At 36.6% G+C, this 17,485-nt stretch overlaps 1 protein-coding gene across 2 annotated transcripts in view; it reads left to right on the top strand.

Annotated features, from left to right (window-relative positions):
* The first annotated feature begins 817 nt into the window (after positions 1–817).
* The window catches only part of dym (dymeclin), an 83,038-nt gene continuing 66,370 nt past the window's right edge, over positions 818–17,485 (top strand). Inside the window, exons 1-6 of one of the 2 annotated variants that reach the window (XM_081390453.1) lie at positions 818–1,037; positions 2,647–2,842; positions 7,052–7,104; positions 7,451–7,544; positions 9,859–9,992; positions 11,597–11,669. In XM_081390453.1, coding sequence (XP_081246579.1) covers positions 2,703–2,842; positions 7,052–7,104; positions 7,451–7,544; positions 9,859–9,992; positions 11,597–11,669 — 494 coding nt within the window. In that variant the 5' untranslated portion in view covers positions 818–1,037; positions 2,647–2,702. Of the gene's footprint in view, positions 1,038–2,646; positions 2,843–7,051; positions 7,105–7,450; positions 7,545–9,858; positions 9,993–11,596; positions 11,670–17,485 lie in introns of those variants that run through there. The other variant, XM_081390454.1, reaches the window with a different exon arrangement.

The raw sequence follows: 17,485 nt of genomic DNA, 5'->3' as shown, positions 1-17,485 counted from the left end.
CCTGTTTTTGTGCAAGAGCGATGAGTAAATGCATGCTCACATTTAGTCTAGAACTAAAATACAGTAGGATGCACTTCTGATTACTCTCAACATGGAGACAGGAGAACTGTCAGTCAATACAAGTAACTTGCATTACTAATCTGAAAAAAGTAACTCTGATATTTTATTGTAAATTGAAAAGAAATGCATTACTTTACTAGTTACTTATAAAAAGTAATCTGATTACATAACTCAAGTTACTTGTAATGCGTTACCCCCAACGCTTATTATTACTATATATAAGACTATAAATCACGAGAATAAAGGCTGCTCATCAAGGCTGCTTATATTTGATCAAATATTCAGTAAAAGCAGAAATATTATTTCACTTTAAAATAACTGCTTTCTATGTGCATATATTGTAAACTGTAATTTATTCCTGTGATCAAAGCTGAATTTTCAGCATCATTACTTCTAATATGATGATTTGAAGCTAAAAAACAACAACATTTCTGATTATCAATGTTGAAAACTATATATTACCTATGCATATCTAAGTAAGTAGTGTATCTGAATCGTTAATAACAACGCTTTTACACTATCTACTCGTTTTCACGGTGGCGAATTTATGAACCCTGCTACGCATAGATATTTTTAAATAATAGGCAATATATGTATATATGATGTATATATATATATGGCTATAATCTGAGGCTAATGTACTACTGAATATTAATAAGATCGTGCTTGCTTACGTTACGTGGCAATCGTCTTTAAGGATTCTAATGAATATTCATGAGTTTCTCCGCCTCTCCAAGTGGGATTGGAGGGTTATTCTGCGCGTGCCCGGGATGTCACGAGCGTCAGTGGTGACGTGGAGACGCAGAGCTAACAGAGTCAATACAGCTCAAACTTACACTGTTAAACACACTTTACTGGAAATTTACCATTACTAATTACGACTCATTTAGTTGTTATCCTTCTGAAAATACATAAACGCTTGTCTTAAGGAACGCGAGTGGCTTTTCTGAGGCGCTGTCAGTTCTGACATTCACCAGGTAAGTTATTCTTGTCGTTAGCCTGCTAGCATGTCAGCATTGAAGCTAACGGGTTTATAATGGATTTCTCCATTCACTCGAGTCTGCAAGCTAATTGTTGCTAAGTGTATAGCTTACTGGACACTTATTAACTTCTACTCAGGGAATTGCATACCATAATATAATAATATAAAATGAATATTTAACTGCATTCTAGTGATTTTATCTGCGGTGGATATAGAAGCTGTGAAGTGAGTTATTTGACAGCCCTCTGAGGAAAGCCCAAATATGTCTAAGTGAATTAATTCCATTATTTACAGGAAGTTTTGAATGACATATTATTAATCAGTCTTCACCAGCCTTGTGTGAAATCATAGGCTGTGTATATTAGACAGTATTTGTGTTCATACAGACTGCAGTCTAAGCATTGATGTCCTGCAGGTGTTTGACCTAGTCTGTAAATGTGTAACTTACCTGTATTCTGTAGGTTATTCATGAGGTACTTACCTGTAGTCTGTTGTCACCTGTAATGTTGATAGCATATCTGATTGGCATTTAATTCATTATTGATTTTAGTAATTGGCAAGATATTTTGCACCATTGCATCATGATTGTTTGTGCCTTTGAGCATCTTGAGCCGAATCTCACCAAAATCTGTCAAGACCTTATTTAAGTCATATTTATATTCCTAAACTAATATAGAATTGAGACTACTATTAAGATAGTGGCATTTTTTTTCATTCCCCCAATTCTCTTGGAAAATTGTACTCTCGTATCTCGTTACTGTTATACAAATTATATCTATATTTATATATATGTGTGTGTGTGTCTGTATGTTACAATTTACAGCCTTTACAATAAAAAAAATTGGTCATATTTTATCCTAAAACAAAGAATTCTCAATGTAATATAATGTGTAACATTTGTATATTATTTTAAAATAGTTAAGTAGTGTATATCTAGGTAGTGTTCAGTAAACTGCTTTATACTCATTTTAACATATACTGTATTTCAGTCATGAGAATTGAAGTAACTCAGATCTGGATGCATTATATATAATAATAATGATAAATAATAATAATGTTACAATACAAATGTGTGGTGTTCATTTTCTTATGCAAAATGTAGTTGCTTCATTTTATCTTTCAGATTTTGGGATGACATATGATCAACTTGTTTTTGATTTATAAATGTAAATTAAGGTTAAAGTTATTACTGATTAGTTGTAAAATGACAAATGGATCTTAACACCAGAGCTTTCTTCAGGTTTGTGAGACACAAAATAAATGAGTTTCCTTGTTATTGACTAAGAGAGGTCACGTCATCTTCTCTGATCAGATCACATTTAACATTAACCAGGATGTTTAACGAAACCTTCACTGCTTTTCGGCAGCTTCTGAAGAGAGTTTCACACTCCACATCAGGGAACCAGTGGCACGTCAACAATGTGTGTGTAAAGGGTGTGTGTGCTTAACAAAGAGGTGTGTGTTTGTGTGTTAGGGCTGTGTCTACCCATCAAACCTGTTTCAAGTGTGTGGACTCCTGCTTAAGTATTTAGTACCTCCTCCATGTCTTATTTGTCAAACGAATTACTTTACTCAGTGAAGTGATTGCTCTCATGATCCTCCAGGTTTTGCTTGGCTGGCGATGAGGCTCTGAGGCAGTCTCTCGTGGTTTCTGGAGGCGATGGGTGCAAACACCAGTCAGGTGAGCGACCTGTCGGAGAGCCAGAGCATCCGCAATCTGATTGGTCCAGACGCCATATCGGAGAATGAGCCTTTCTGGAACCAGCTGATCTCCTTCACCTTCACCAGCCCCACCAGCAGGTGAGACACTCCTCTGACCCCCATCACTGATGTCCCACACACTCACATTCATTCACATATCAGGGATGCAAACTTATCTCTCAGCCAAAATCGCCATTTTGAGTAGGAAAAATAGGTTGTTTGTGTGTGATTAGTTTAGATCGGATGAGTTTTAAATTGGGATAGGAAAGGAGTCACGACAAATTCAGTGTTTCAAAGAAACTCGACTTCACAAACAGTGTTTGCATAGCTTATAATGTGCATTTGAATATGCAACACCATCTTCCCAAATTTGTAAGTTACAAAATAAAATAAACTCGCACAAATTTGTCCGTCTCTGATATAGCGTGCATGTTTTATGTTGTGCTAAAAAAACATAGTTTTGCTAGTCAAACTATAATACTAATGTCAAACAAATACAAAAAATGCTGTCTATTAATGTGGACTAAGGCATGCAAATGAGCCCTGCTCTTATTGGCTAACTTTTAAGCATGTAAAGTGAGTAGCAATCCCCTCTTGAAGATGCTAAATACTGTACAGATGTTGACATGTTAATGTGGGATGTGTTGTATGTTGATCATGTGCTCATGGGCTGGACGACACATTGAATATTGTAATGTGCTGCTGTCTCTGGCCCTGTTCACACCTGGTATTAGGATGTGTTTTTGTCGATCGGATCACAAGTAGATCAGGGAGACGCATTCACGTTTACACCTGGTGTTTTAATCCGCCTCTTTTGTCCACTTTTGACCACTTCTGTCCTGATTTCTTCAAGGGGAGGGTCTATGAGCGGGTAAATGCATGTGTTTTTTCAGATCTTTCAATCTAATGGACAAAATAAGCTCTCACAATTTACATATGATGACTGAAAAACATATGAAGAGCATCAGCTTTTGTTTCTGCTCTGACAGCCGCAAGATCTCGCTGTTAGAATTCAGGAATGCTGAGAGAACATTGTGCTTGGTACGTTTTTCGTCTTCAAACCAAACTTGGGTCTCCAGCCGACAACGTTAAATCCCATCTGGCTCGCGCGCTTCCCATAATGTTTGCTCAGTAGGCGGAGAGCAGGCGGCGTTTTGTGGCTGTTTAAACGTATTAGACCACATGAGCGTTTACACTACGGTCGAATGTGTTTTCAACTACCTCTGGAAGTGGTTGAAAGTGGACAAGCTCAAAATGTTTAAGTCCCCATTTACACTTTTATTTAGCGTCGTCCACTAAACGCATCTTAATACCAGGTGTAAACAGGGCCTTTTTAACCATTAAGTTTCCTAATGCCTGGTGTGATTAGACTAGTTTTAAAATGCTTCCTTGTCTTGTTTGTGTTAAAGGAGAACTCGGTAACTCTAGCGAACTCTAGTCACTTCTTCGCTGATTTTCCCTTTAGTTGTCGCATGTTTTCCCCACGAGCTCCCCCTACAGCTGTGGGAGGGTGTATATTTCACAACACAGTCGTAAAAAACTCACTTGCGGCGGCCTCCTCCCCCTCTCTACCGCTGCTCATGTGCATTTGTTTTGATCGGAGCAAGCCAACTGTATCGCGTGGAGCTATGTCTACCGAGGCATGTACCGAGGTGGGTAATCTGGTAATGCATCATACATGCGTGTGTGTGTTTATGTCGAATTGCCGTAAAGCAATTTGTGTTTCGCGCTCGTTCTCGTTCTAGTTCTCGCTTCTCACGAGACTTCCAATTTCTACCTTGCCGGGACGGTAGTGGCCAAGTTGCAAGGTTGGTTTTCCGCCTGGGAACGCTGGGGGGAGCGGGGAAAGTCACCAATATCACCAGAACAGGTTGTTTAACCATCCAAATGATTTCTAGACAGTTTTATTAAGTTAAAAAAGTTACCAAGTTCTCCTTTAAGATGATGGTTTATTAGCTTCTCTATTTTGCCCAGCCCTAGTGCTCATAATTGTGATGGAAGCATCATGATTAATTCTGAACGAGGTCTTTTTTGTTGCAGTTTAGTTTATAAATCAATTCTCTATGTGGACTGGGAGGTTTTGTATTGTGATTCTCAAACTTTTTGACCTAAAGGCCCTCTAGTGTTCAATACAATATTCGAAGGCACCCTATATAATATTAACATAATTAACTTAACAACATATTAACAGAAACTGGGAGTGTTGGCATATGTAATTTAACTACAAATCATTTTGTGATTCTAGAAGTTGGAATGTTCTTAAAAAAAGAAATGAAGAAGAAATAGTTTTTTTTGGTTATGTCTTGGTTTATGTTAGATATCTATTAAGTTAGATTATTGTAATATATTATTATATAATAATTTTTAGGCGTCCTGTTGGAAGTTCGCTGAGGCCCCCTCTTTGAGAAGCAGTGAGTTTGTCAATTTATCAAATTAAAATATAAAGAACAAGAAAACTTGTTCTCGTTTATATGACCACAGACACACTCCCAGGGCACTTGAAATTTCTTTAACAAAACAGAAGCAAAGTCGCACCAGCGCTGTATTGTGAAACATGTCTGAAAAAACAACATACACACAACTATACAATACTAGCTGACCGTAGAAGATGTTTCTGCTGTTTATTTCCAAAGTTAATGTGGTTGATGAGTGATGATGACTGAGTAGAAGGTTAAAGTTGTTTTCTAAATGTCTTTCCCATTATATTTAGTGTTTTTCCTGTAATAGTTAACTGCTAATGTACAGTAATTGATTGCACTTTCACCGGTTTCTGTCTGAAGATGTGTGTTGTTGATGTCATGATGAGCTCATGAACAAACTCAGGGTGACAGGATTAGTTTTGAGTTGACAAAACCAAACCAATCCAAGCTTTGTTGGTACCATGATGCTGATCATCAACTTTCTCTGTCAACTCAGGCTTTGATCCTGAGTTTAGGTGTGACATCAGCAGTGAACAGCCAATCACATGCTGAGAAAGAGTGACACTGCGATTCACTTCTTCTACGAGATTGAAAAATATTAAGAATTTAAACAAATGTACACAGTAAGAAGAAAATGGCTGTCTATGAAATGGAACAACTAATAGAAAAAGTCTTTAAATATCAGTGCAAGTAAAAGCTGTGAAGTTGAAATTGAACATTTAAGCTCACATGTAGTCATTTTATAGCTTTATCTATTGATTCTAAAGCGTATTTATATTACCTTTATATATTCTTTCATTTAAACTGTGCGTAATAATTGATAAACTAAAATTGTGCATGTGTGATAGATTAAGGGTATAATAATTACATAAATAATATCTAAATCACACAGAATTATTATTTGAAATAAGCATTACTATTTTGTCTTTAAAAATCATTTGCTATGTCGTGACCTTTAATTTGGAGTAGGAACAGGTGGAGTCACTTTATCGCATCAGACATGTGTCACTTTGCTCACAGCTGATTGGTCCAAGTTTGGTTTGCAACCTCTTACCTGGAACATAGCATTAGTTACTGCGGCGATGAACACTGCTAAAAGCCAAACCACTTTCATGGTGCCTAAAACCCAGGGTTGGCGCAAACTAAACTGAAACATACCTGGCTAGCCACCTAAACCGGCTTCATGGTACAGGCCCCAGGTGGATGTAGGTTAGGTCATCTGTCGCTCTCTCAGTTTGAAGGTTATATGAGGGACGGACACCAGAGGGAGCCAGAGAATCTCACATCACACACACTATTTCAGCATCTCTATCTTTTGTTGAAATGTTCATGTTCATTATGATAGACTTGTTGTTGAAGTTGTTGAAGCTGCATTATTCAGCACTTTGCATGACTAGAGTGCACTTATGTTTCATGTCGTAAGACACAAATCCCATGTTTCTGATGTGTAATGTTGTTGTCAATACAGTTTAACATATTTAACAAATTCAGTATGAAAACTAGGTCAGAAAATTGTGATTTCTGACATCTTGAACTTCTCAGCTGTATCCAGACATAATCTTCTAATCAGTTCATTGCAGTGTTTACTTACTCGTTGAAGTTTTAATGACTACTTTTAATGACCAACAATGTAAAATTAATATCTGCCCTACATTTTACATGCATGCAACCCTTTTTTTAGTTTTTTTGTAAATATTATTCATTATTTATTGAACAATGATTTCCTTTATCATTGCTTTCCCTTCATGATTTTACTTCAACACTTCATGTCGTGCCTAACAGCATCTCTTGACCATGTTAGATTCATTGTAAAACCCTGGCTTGAGTGGCTCATTGATACTTCTCTCATATGACGTTTATCTCTCTCTCTCTCTCTCTGTGTTTGCAGTGCTGATGCTAAACTCCTGGAGGAGGCTGTCGTCCCGCTGGCTAAGACTCTAAGTATGTGTGTTTGTATGAGTAATTTACTGCCATTTCATTACAGCCCTCTGTACAAAGAGACGCACACTGATTTCAAACCCACTGTCCTGTGAAATAAAGCTCTGTAATTTAGGTCTGTGTGCGCATGAAGCCACACCATTCAAATGATAACCGATCCCAAGTCAACTCTGCTTTTATGATGTGCTGTATGTAATTTATTGCGTTTATTGACTAGTTTGTTTACCACTAAATCACAAGGAATCCTTAATGCATTCTGTTGATTTGGTTTAGTAGCACTTATCATAAACGACCTTCATATGGGAAATGATGTTTTGTGTTTTTGATCTTCTGTCTCGGCCCTTTATAGTTCAGAACAACCCCAGGTCTGGGAACTTCGGGGCGTTGGTGAGAGTCTTTCTCAGCAGAACCAAAGAACTGAAGATTTCCACAGAATGCCAAGAGTAAGTGAGATACGTCTTCACTAATGTGTGCATATAAGAGCTGTATGTTGTTTTAAATATCCATAAACAATGAATAATATGAAGACACACAGTATCCAAAATCCATTGCATGAAAACTGACTTGTACTTACATGATGGTTTCTCGAGCAAACATCACAAATAATTGCGTAGAAAATATTTTATTTTAAATGATGGCTCTTTCATGTTTATTTATTATTCACTTTCCATGTTTATGCAGAAACCAGTCACATGTGTTTTTTATTGTAATTAATCAAACAAGATCATTCTTGTAAATCATTCTAATATGCTGATTTAAATAATATTATCAATAATTATTGGTGCTCAATTATTAATTATGGTTCTAATCGATGCTTTTGCTGCTTAATATTTCGGTAGAAGTATTTTTTTCTTGAATAGAAAGTTCAAAAGAACAGCATTCATTTGCAATGGAAATATTTTGTAACATCATAAATGTCTTTACTTTCACTTTTGAGCAGTTAAATGCATCCCTGCCCAATAAAAGTATTTTTTAAAAATCCTACTCATCCCAAATATTAAGCAGCAAAAAATACTCTTATTATAAGCTATATTAATAAAAAAATTGTGTGTATGTCCTTCGTAAGCAAAGCACTTGTCTGATATTTTGTTTTTTACGAAAAGAACATGCATGAATGAGGAAATAAAGTGCGATGCAGAATGTGCTTGATGTTAAAAAGTTATTAAGCTCAATAGACCTTATTCAGAGCAGCGCCATGACAGGTCCGAAAGTGAGGCTGTGAGGGATAGTCTTGCCGTGTTTCCAGTGGCATCCGCTGTAAAAAGCTGTGTAAAGCTTCTAGATTACTTGCAGTTTTCCACAGCTTATATTGTTGGGAGGTTTTTTTTTTGTCAACTGAAATGTCTCGGAAAGATATTTTTCCAGTGTTTCATCAGCAGAACAATCCAAAAACACATTTTTGAAGAGATGTGTATCCCTCACAGCCTCGCTTTCATTCCCATTAAAAATCAAAGATGGCGCTGATGTGAATAAGTTCTACAAGCCACAGAAAAGATTTCAATGCAGTACACGCGCGCTGAAAGACAGAATGTGATATCAAAATGAGATATCTGAAGCGGCTTATTGTGCTTAAATGGTCAAATACACGCACAATTATTTCTGTATTGGCGAGTATTCATGCAAACATTAGTCAGTTATGTCTGAAGTGAATGTAAATGGTTTGGGGGGGGGGTCTGATGTGTAACATTTATATTGGATCCGTGCATAAGTCATAATATAATAAACCTGCTACTGTCTGTCATTACTGTTAGTTAAACATCAAAATAAAAGAGGGAATCACTCACTGCTCTTGACTAAATCACTTTTGTAGCTTTAATAATAATCAATTTATTTGTAATTAATAACTAAAGACTATGTAGTGATTCATTTAATATTTAAATATTTAATTTCTGTAGTATTTCTTACTTGAATGCTTCTGTTAAAAATATATATAAAAAACAATTAATGCACTAATTTAATTTTGTTCCTTTCTTATATTGACTTGACTCGTATTTATTCTACTGTTTGTTATTTGCATCTTTGTTCTTATTTTTAATAGTAAATTTAAAATGCCAAAAATAACTATATGCGATTCTTAATAATTATTATTTATAAAAGAATTTGAGGAAAAGATGAGCCGAGAATTATTTTATAATCAAATCGTGAGGCAAGAACAGATTCAAACCGCTAGTATAGTATATAGTAACACCTTGTGTGTGAAAGCGGATGAGATTTTTGTTTTTGTGGTTCTCAGATGCTCAGAATATCTGTGAGATCTTTTCCCACACAGTCGTGATATTCAGGGCACGTTAACTAATCACTCAGGACGGTACCGTTAAGATGTTTTGGATATGATTTTCCCATGGGAATAACATCGGTGCAGGCCACAGCATCTCTCACACACACACCACCAGAGCTGATGTTTGTGCTCTAAGTGTTGCTGTTGAATCCAGAGCGGGGAGTGACCCAGCGCTCCTACAGCGCGTGCATGTGAACCGTCACACTGTGATCCTCTGAGAGAATATTTATGATGTGCTCTGATCTGAACTATGCAGAGATAAAACCCTCAGTCACACTGTCATAGCTGCACATGTGAGCTGTTTCTCAGTGTATGAACTTGTAATGATATAGCAACTACTACAGACGCCTGACAGCCTGTGTGTGTGTGTGTTGGTTTAGTCAAGGATGATCCAAAACCACTGACAGGGTCAGGCCACAGTTCACAGGCTGCTGTAGGACAATAATTATCTATGACTCTCTCTCTCTTTCTCTCTCTAGTCAGTTATTCATCTGGCAGGCCCATAATGCTTTGTTTCTGGTGCGCTGTTTGCTGAAGGTCTTCATCAGGGAGATGAGTGAAGAAGAGCTGCACTTACAGTTCTCCTACCAGGAGAGGGCGCCAGGAACCTACGGTATCTCACACACACGCACACACGCACACACACACACACACACACACACACACACACACACACACACACACACACACACACAAATGAATGAGCTTCATTCTATTTTTTATTTTTATATTTTAGTTTTTGACATGTTTAATTATATTTGACCCTCACACATATAGTACCTAGTCATATTTACCTAGTTACCTAAATGAGAACATTTCTGTTGTTGTTTTGGTAACACTTTACAACAAGGTTTTGTAGTTAATGCATTAGCTAACATGAGCTGACAATAAGCATTCGATATTTTTACAGCATTTATGTTAGTTAATGAATAATGAATGAAATTAACATAAACTAAATTAATAAATGCTAGTTTGGTAGCACTTATTATTTTTCATAGTTTGTTCATGTTAACTAATGAAATGTTAACAACTGAGACTTTGTTGTAAAGTATTACCATTGTTTTTATGTGAAGCTAACAGCTAACCCTACACCTAAACGAAACCTTATTTATTATTATTATTATTATTATTATTAGTTATATATCAAATTTATAATGGTAAATGTTCCAAGATGAAAGAGGCAGTGTCCATAAAGTATAGTTAAATATATTGATCTTTTTTTAGATCTAATTACTCCAGACTAGCACTAACCTAACATAACCTAACCCCACCATAACCCTAACCCAGACTAACCCTAACCCAGACTAATCATCATTAGTCACTAATCCTCATCAGGCCACAAAGTTGGTCTTTTTTTTTTAGGTTGTATTATTTTGTTATATTATATCTGATGTCCATTAAGAAACACACATCAGTGTTATTTTAGTATTATGTTTATATTATTATAGTTTTTATTTATAGTTTGAGTTACCTTTTATTTGTATATTTTCAGTTTTCGTGTTAACTTATTTCATGTTTAATTAAAATATCCTTATTTAATTTTTAGTCATTTTATTATGTGCTTTTGTTGTTTTATTAGTTTTTATATTAATATTACTATTTAGTTCAGTTAAAATTCTTATATATTTTTATTTAGTCATTTCAGTACTTAGAAACTCATTTCAGTTAGTGTCCAGGACAACATTTCTCATTTAGTTTTAGTTTACGTTTTTAATTTAATATTAATATTAAATTTTATTTCTCTATTTAAATGAACAAAAATGTTTTTAATAGTTTCAGTTTTTGTTAATAACCCTGATGCACATTTCCCATCTTTGATTTCACAAAAGAAGATAAAGTTAGTGTTTTGAAGGTCCGTTTCAGCATCAGACCAAGACACATGAAGCAGTGAAGCTCATGTGTGTCAAGTTTGAGACTCACTCGGGTCATTTCCTGTCCTCTCTCCATCGTGCTTATCAATAATAATGTCCGAAAGACAAAATGAAAGCGCTTTTTAGAGCATTTATAGTATCTGGTCTGTTCAGCCTGACAGCTTCTCAGTTGTTTGATGTGTCGCAACCCACATCTGAGTATAAATGTCATCTCTGACCAAACAGAATGAGCAACATACAGAACCAGTGACCTAAAGAAACTTTTCACAGACTATATTTACATTGCTGATGTGTCAGCGTTCCCGTCTCTGACCTGACCGTGATGTGTGTGTGTGTGTGTTAACAGACTCCATCTGTGAGGATCTTCTGGAGGAGCTGGTCTGTAATTTGGTGCATCTCATCGTTGAAGTGCCGCTTCTGTGAGTACCGAAGAAGAACTGTTTTTGTTCTGGATTTCTCTGTCTTGCAAATACTAAGTGATAAAGCATGTCTCAGTGTGAGGTGTGTGCGTGTGTTATTGTCGTGATATATGACGGGTCTCTCACATACAGTGTGTGAAGGTCATCTCTGACTCAAACAATGAGGTGTCGCAGTCCTTATTTATACACACAAATATTTTCATACGTTTTTTTTCATGAAGTTCAAGAATTAAAAAGTAGGACTGTCAATGCTGTCAAACATATCAGCACAATTAATCATACCACCTGACCTTTATGTATATAGCGCTTTATACAGTACAGATTGTTTCAAAGCAGCTTCACAGTAATAAACAGGAAAATAATAGAATCAGTGATGCAGACCTCATCAAATGAGACAAATTCAGCTGTAAGCAGAGCTACAGAAGACAATAGTGTCATTATTCAGCTCGAGTCAGTTCATTTGTTGATTCAGTTTAGTTGTCAGTGTTGCAAAATTCGTCGTTTATGAAACAAAGTCATTTAGCAAGGGTAGCATGTACAAAGTTACTACTTTTAACTCGACACATCTTCTTAAAAACGGGACATTTTGCTCCTTTGTTTTTACACGCTTCCCTTTACGTGTTTTTCCATGATCCCTGAGTGCCCGTGTGTCTCATCAGACCTCTGTGTGACCCGCTGTCATTTACACACCTGAGTGGAGGACACCTTCATGCATGAAATCATGACGCCCTTCACACACACACATCTGTAAATCTCTGTAGAGAGATAACACACCAGCACTGCATTATTCAGCTTGCCTCCTGCATGTTTCCAGTGTTTGTGTGTGTTTGTATGTATTCAAAGGACAGATCGATTTACCCACTCTGAATGTTCTAGAGTGTCCTTGTGTTCCACCCTGTCTATAATGAGAACCATATTACACTGATCATGATGATGATGGTGTGTGTGTGTGTGTGTGTGTGTGTGTGTGTGTGTGTGTGTGTGTGTGTGTGTGTGTGTGTGTGTGTGTGTGTATCTTACTCAGGGTTCGTACGGGTGCTTGAAATCCTTGGAAATGCTTGAATTTTGATGTAGTGTTTTCAAGGTTTGAAAAGTGCTTACATTTTGGATAAAATGCTTTAAAATGCTTGAAATTGTAACTGTGTTTCTTTCACAACAAATACCCATCTGACTCAATAGTTTGTTTATTAAATGGAGAAATAAAATGTAGCCCTTCAGATACAGAGCGATTTGCGCTACGCTGGCCAGAGCAAAAGCAGGCGGAGTTTTCATTTTGATTTCCGCGCTTGTTTGGATGGCCTGTTTTTATTGGCCGCGTGATACATTTTGAAAAATAAAAAAATATCTGATCCTACTGCTATTACGAAACACAATTTTGGCTGTTTATATCATTATCTCTTTTAATGTGATAAAAACACTAAATAATAATTTTGACTATGTATTGGTGTGTAATTTACGGTGGTGTAAGGTGCTAGAAAAAGCTTTAAAATGGACCTTGAAAGTGCTTGAAAAGTGCTTGAATTTGACCTTTGAAAAGGTGTACGAACCCTGCTTACTGTTCAGTGCTTAAAATGCCCCTATTTACTTAATTAAACCACATTTGTGATCTTATTATAGGATACCAAATATGCCCTTTTTATTAGGGCTGTCAAAAGATTAATCGCGATTAATCGCATCCAAAATAAAAGTTTGTGTTTACATAATATATGTGTGTGTACTGTGTATAATTATCTTGTATATATAAATACACACACATGCATGTATATATTTAAGAAATATTTGCATACATATACTGTATATATTTATATATAATTTATATTATATATAAATATACATTTTTTATATATAAATTACAAATTTTTCTTAAATATATACAAGCATGTGTGTGTATTTATATATACAAATTTAATTATACACAGTACACACACATATATTATGTAAACAAAAACTTTTATTTTGGATGCGATTAATCGCGATTAATCTTTTGACAGCCCTACTTTTTATTTATATATATATATATATATATATATATATATATATATTAGGGTTGTGCCGATAGACGATAGTATCGTGTATCGACGATATGCTGAGATATCGCCGATGGCAGATGCCTTTGACGATATCAATACGATAATTGGCTCGTTTTCCCATTAATGTATTAAATCATTATTATTATTATTATTAAGCTAGTATAGTTATTAAATTAATTAGGAACTACAATTATATTTGCCTTGCCTAAATTCATAACGACATCACCACATAACCACACTTGCGACATCACCGACGCGCGCGTATGAGGACTCCTCAAAGAAAATATTTTTAAAACAGACAAAAAAAAAAAAAAAACTACATCCCACAACGAAATTGAATTGCAAGGTGATCCATTCACAAATTGTCAAGAGTGCTTGTTTTAACAGACGCATCATTCTTATACAGAGCCAAGATGAAGACGCGGCACATTCCATAGTACATTAACAAAATATTTAATGACACTAATAACACTAAAAACAGTACAATTACAAAATATTAATTATAATAATAATATCAATAAAATTATATAGGCCTAGGCCTAATAAAGTCTTTAGTTCACGAAGCATATCTGTGAAACTCTGCCATCTGTGAAAATCACAAGCAACTTCAAACTTGTTTAACAAGAAATATTATTCTAATTTTTTCACTGTCAATAATGTAAGTCCACAAGAGAAATATTAAGCCAGTAAATTAAGATAGTTGCTGTAGCCTACCGTTATATCCGTCGTCTCTGAGAGAACGCGCCGTTAATGCAGCGAAAGCGCAGTCCGTTTCTGCTTTCGTTTTCAGGGAATGATCGCGTTTACATGCACGTTAATAACTCGATTATGCTGAATAAACTGACAATGCATGTGGTCATGTAAACGGATTAACCCGTTTTCCTTTATCAGAGTCAAGTCATAAGTTTAAGTAGGCGTAGCCTATAACCGATCGACTTTTAGATTTTTGCCTCTGATTTCTCCCGGCATTTAAAACCCGCGTTATTTGGGCTTATTGAAGTGCGGTGCGCATAAGTGAAGTGCATCCAGACAGAGAGAGCACTGGTAGGAGGACATTCTTGACCCAATAAATTAAAACGTGTTCTCATCTCGTGCAGAAGCAGCCTACAGTCAAAATGCTGCATCTGTAACGGCATGAGAAGGATAATGTGTGTCCGTAAATTTCCCGCTGACATGTTGAAATATACAAGAATGGTCAGATACAAGAATGATTAGGATCTTTTTTTTACCTCACTATACCAGGAAATAACCTGATTTAGCCTATTAATAAACACTCCACCTTTGCTAGCAAAATAGAAAAAGATTCTCATTTAAATGAAGTAATAAAACAAGCAAATTGATGAGTAAATAAGCAAGTTAATAATCAAATAAGTAAGTCCCGCCCCCCTCACGATAATATCGTGTATCGCCGATCTCACAGGCTGACGATAGGACGATATGAAAATGGGGCATATCGCCCAACCCTAATATATATATATATATATATATATATATATTAGGGTGCATCAAATTTGAATGGGAAATTTTAATTTCAAAATATCAATTTGGCTGGCATTGCATTTTGTTCCAATTAACATAAAAATGACTTTTGCAAAGTTTTGAGGAATTTCATTGAGATTTAGGGGTGCCACCTAACACATGAACTTTGGCAAAATTACGAAAAATGTGCAATTTTTTGTCTAATTCCCAAAAGGTTGACCTGGAAATGTTGAGTACAGTGACCTTTTATACAGTAACATGTTCTATAGGGTTATCAAAGTAAAAGTTGTTTGTTTGCGCTTTGGGCAACTTGGGCATTTCTCAGAATTCAACTTTCAAGATTGTCCATTCATTTGTCCTATATAGACAAAATGAATGGAGGTCAATGGGACATGTTCACGTGGCCTTACCCTGTTAATTTACTGTAACAACTACAATGCTACTCTCAATACACATGAGACATCTACAGTGGGGAGAACAAGTATTTGATACACTGCAGATTTTTAAGGTTTTCCCTCTTACAAAGCATGTAGAGGCAAAAAGCAAAAATCCAGAAAATCACATTGTATGATTTTTAAGTAATTAATTTGCATTTTATTGCATGACATAAGTATTTGATACATCAGAAAAGCAGAACTTAATATTTGGTACAGAAACCTTTGTTTGCAGTTACAGAGATCATACGTTTCCTGCAGTTCTTGACCAGGTTTGCACACACTGCAGCAGGGGTTTTGGCCCACTCCTCCATACGGACCTTCTCCAGATCCTTCAGGTTTCGGGGTTGTCGCTGGGCAATACGGACTTTCAGCTCCCTCCAAAGATTTTGTATTGGGTTCAGGTCTGGAGACTGGCTAGGCCACTCCAGGACCTTGAGATGCTTCTTATGGAGCCACTCCTTAGTTGCCCTGGCTGTGTCTTTCGGGTCATTGTCATGCTGGAAGACCCAGCCACGACCCATCTTCAATGCTCTTACTGAGGGAAGGAGGTTGTTGGCCAAGATCTCGCGATACATGGCCCCATCCATCCTCCCCTCAGTACGGTGCAGTCGTCCTGTCCCCTTTGCAGAAAAGCATCCCCAAAGCATGATGCTACCACCCCCATGCTTCACGGTTGTGATGGTGTTCTTGGGGTGGTACTCATCCTTCTTCTTCCTCCAAACACGGCGAGTGGAGTTTAGACCAAAAAGCTCTATTTTTGTCTCATCAGACCACATGACCTTCTCCCATTCCTCCTCTGGATCATCCAGATGGTCATTGGCATACTTCAGACGGGCCTGGACATGCGCTGGCTTGAGCAGGGGAACCTTGTGTGCGCTGCAGGATTTTAATCCATGACGGCGTAGTGTTTTACTAATGGTTTTATTTGAGACTGTGGTTCCAGCTCTCTTCTGGTCATTGACCAGGTCCTGTCGTGTAGTTCTGGGCTGATCCCTTACCTTCCTCATGATCATTGATGCCCCACGAGGTGAGATCTTGCATGGTGCCCCAGACCGAGGGAGATTGACCGTCATCTTGAACTTCTTCCATTTTCTAATAATTGCGCCTACAGTTGTTGCCTTTTCACCAAGCTGCTTGCCTATTGTCCTGTAGCCCGTCTCAGCCTTGTGCAGGTCTATAGTTTTATCCCCGATGTCCTTACACAGCTCTCTGGTCTTAGCCATTCTGGAGAGGTTGGAGTCTGTTTGATTGAGTGTGTGGACAGGTGTCTTTTATACAGGTAACGAGTTCAAACAGGTGCAGTTAATACAGGTAATGAGTGGAGAACAGGAGGGCTTCTTAAAGAAAAACTAACAGGTCTGTGAGAGCCGGAATTCTTACTGGTTGGTAGGTGATCAAATACTTATGTCATGTAATAAAATGCTAATTAATTTTTTAAAAATCATACGTGATTTTCTGGATTTTTGTTTTAGATTCCATCTCTCACAGTTGAAGAGTACCTATGATAAAAAATTACAGACCTCTTAAGTAGGAAAACCTGCAACATCGGCAGTGTATCAAATACTTGTTCTCCCCACTGTATACTCTGAATATGACATTGTCCACTCTAGAATACTGTTGATGTTAAGCTTAATAGCTTAGCTAACATAGATAGCAAACGGTTGCTAGCTAACGTTAGCTAGATGTAATACCTATAAATATGACTTAAATGACTTATGAGTATACAAAGTATACAAAGACACAACTACAGATATGATAGTAATATGTAATAATACATACCCAACACAGAAAGATCACCTCAAACAGAAAGATCACCTCAGTTTTCTTGAGCTGTAGTATTGTTTACCTCAGATCTCCATGATCTCCATTG

The sequence above is a fragment of the Scardinius erythrophthalmus genome, assembly GCF_964197995.2.
Source record: "Scardinius erythrophthalmus genome assembly, chromosome: 17".
NCBI classification, from domain to species: Eukaryota; Metazoa; Chordata; class Actinopteri; order Cypriniformes; family Leuciscidae; genus Scardinius; species Scardinius erythrophthalmus.
The sequence above is the reverse complement of the archived record's forward strand: the minus strand, read 5'-3'. Positions and strand labels throughout refer to the sequence as shown.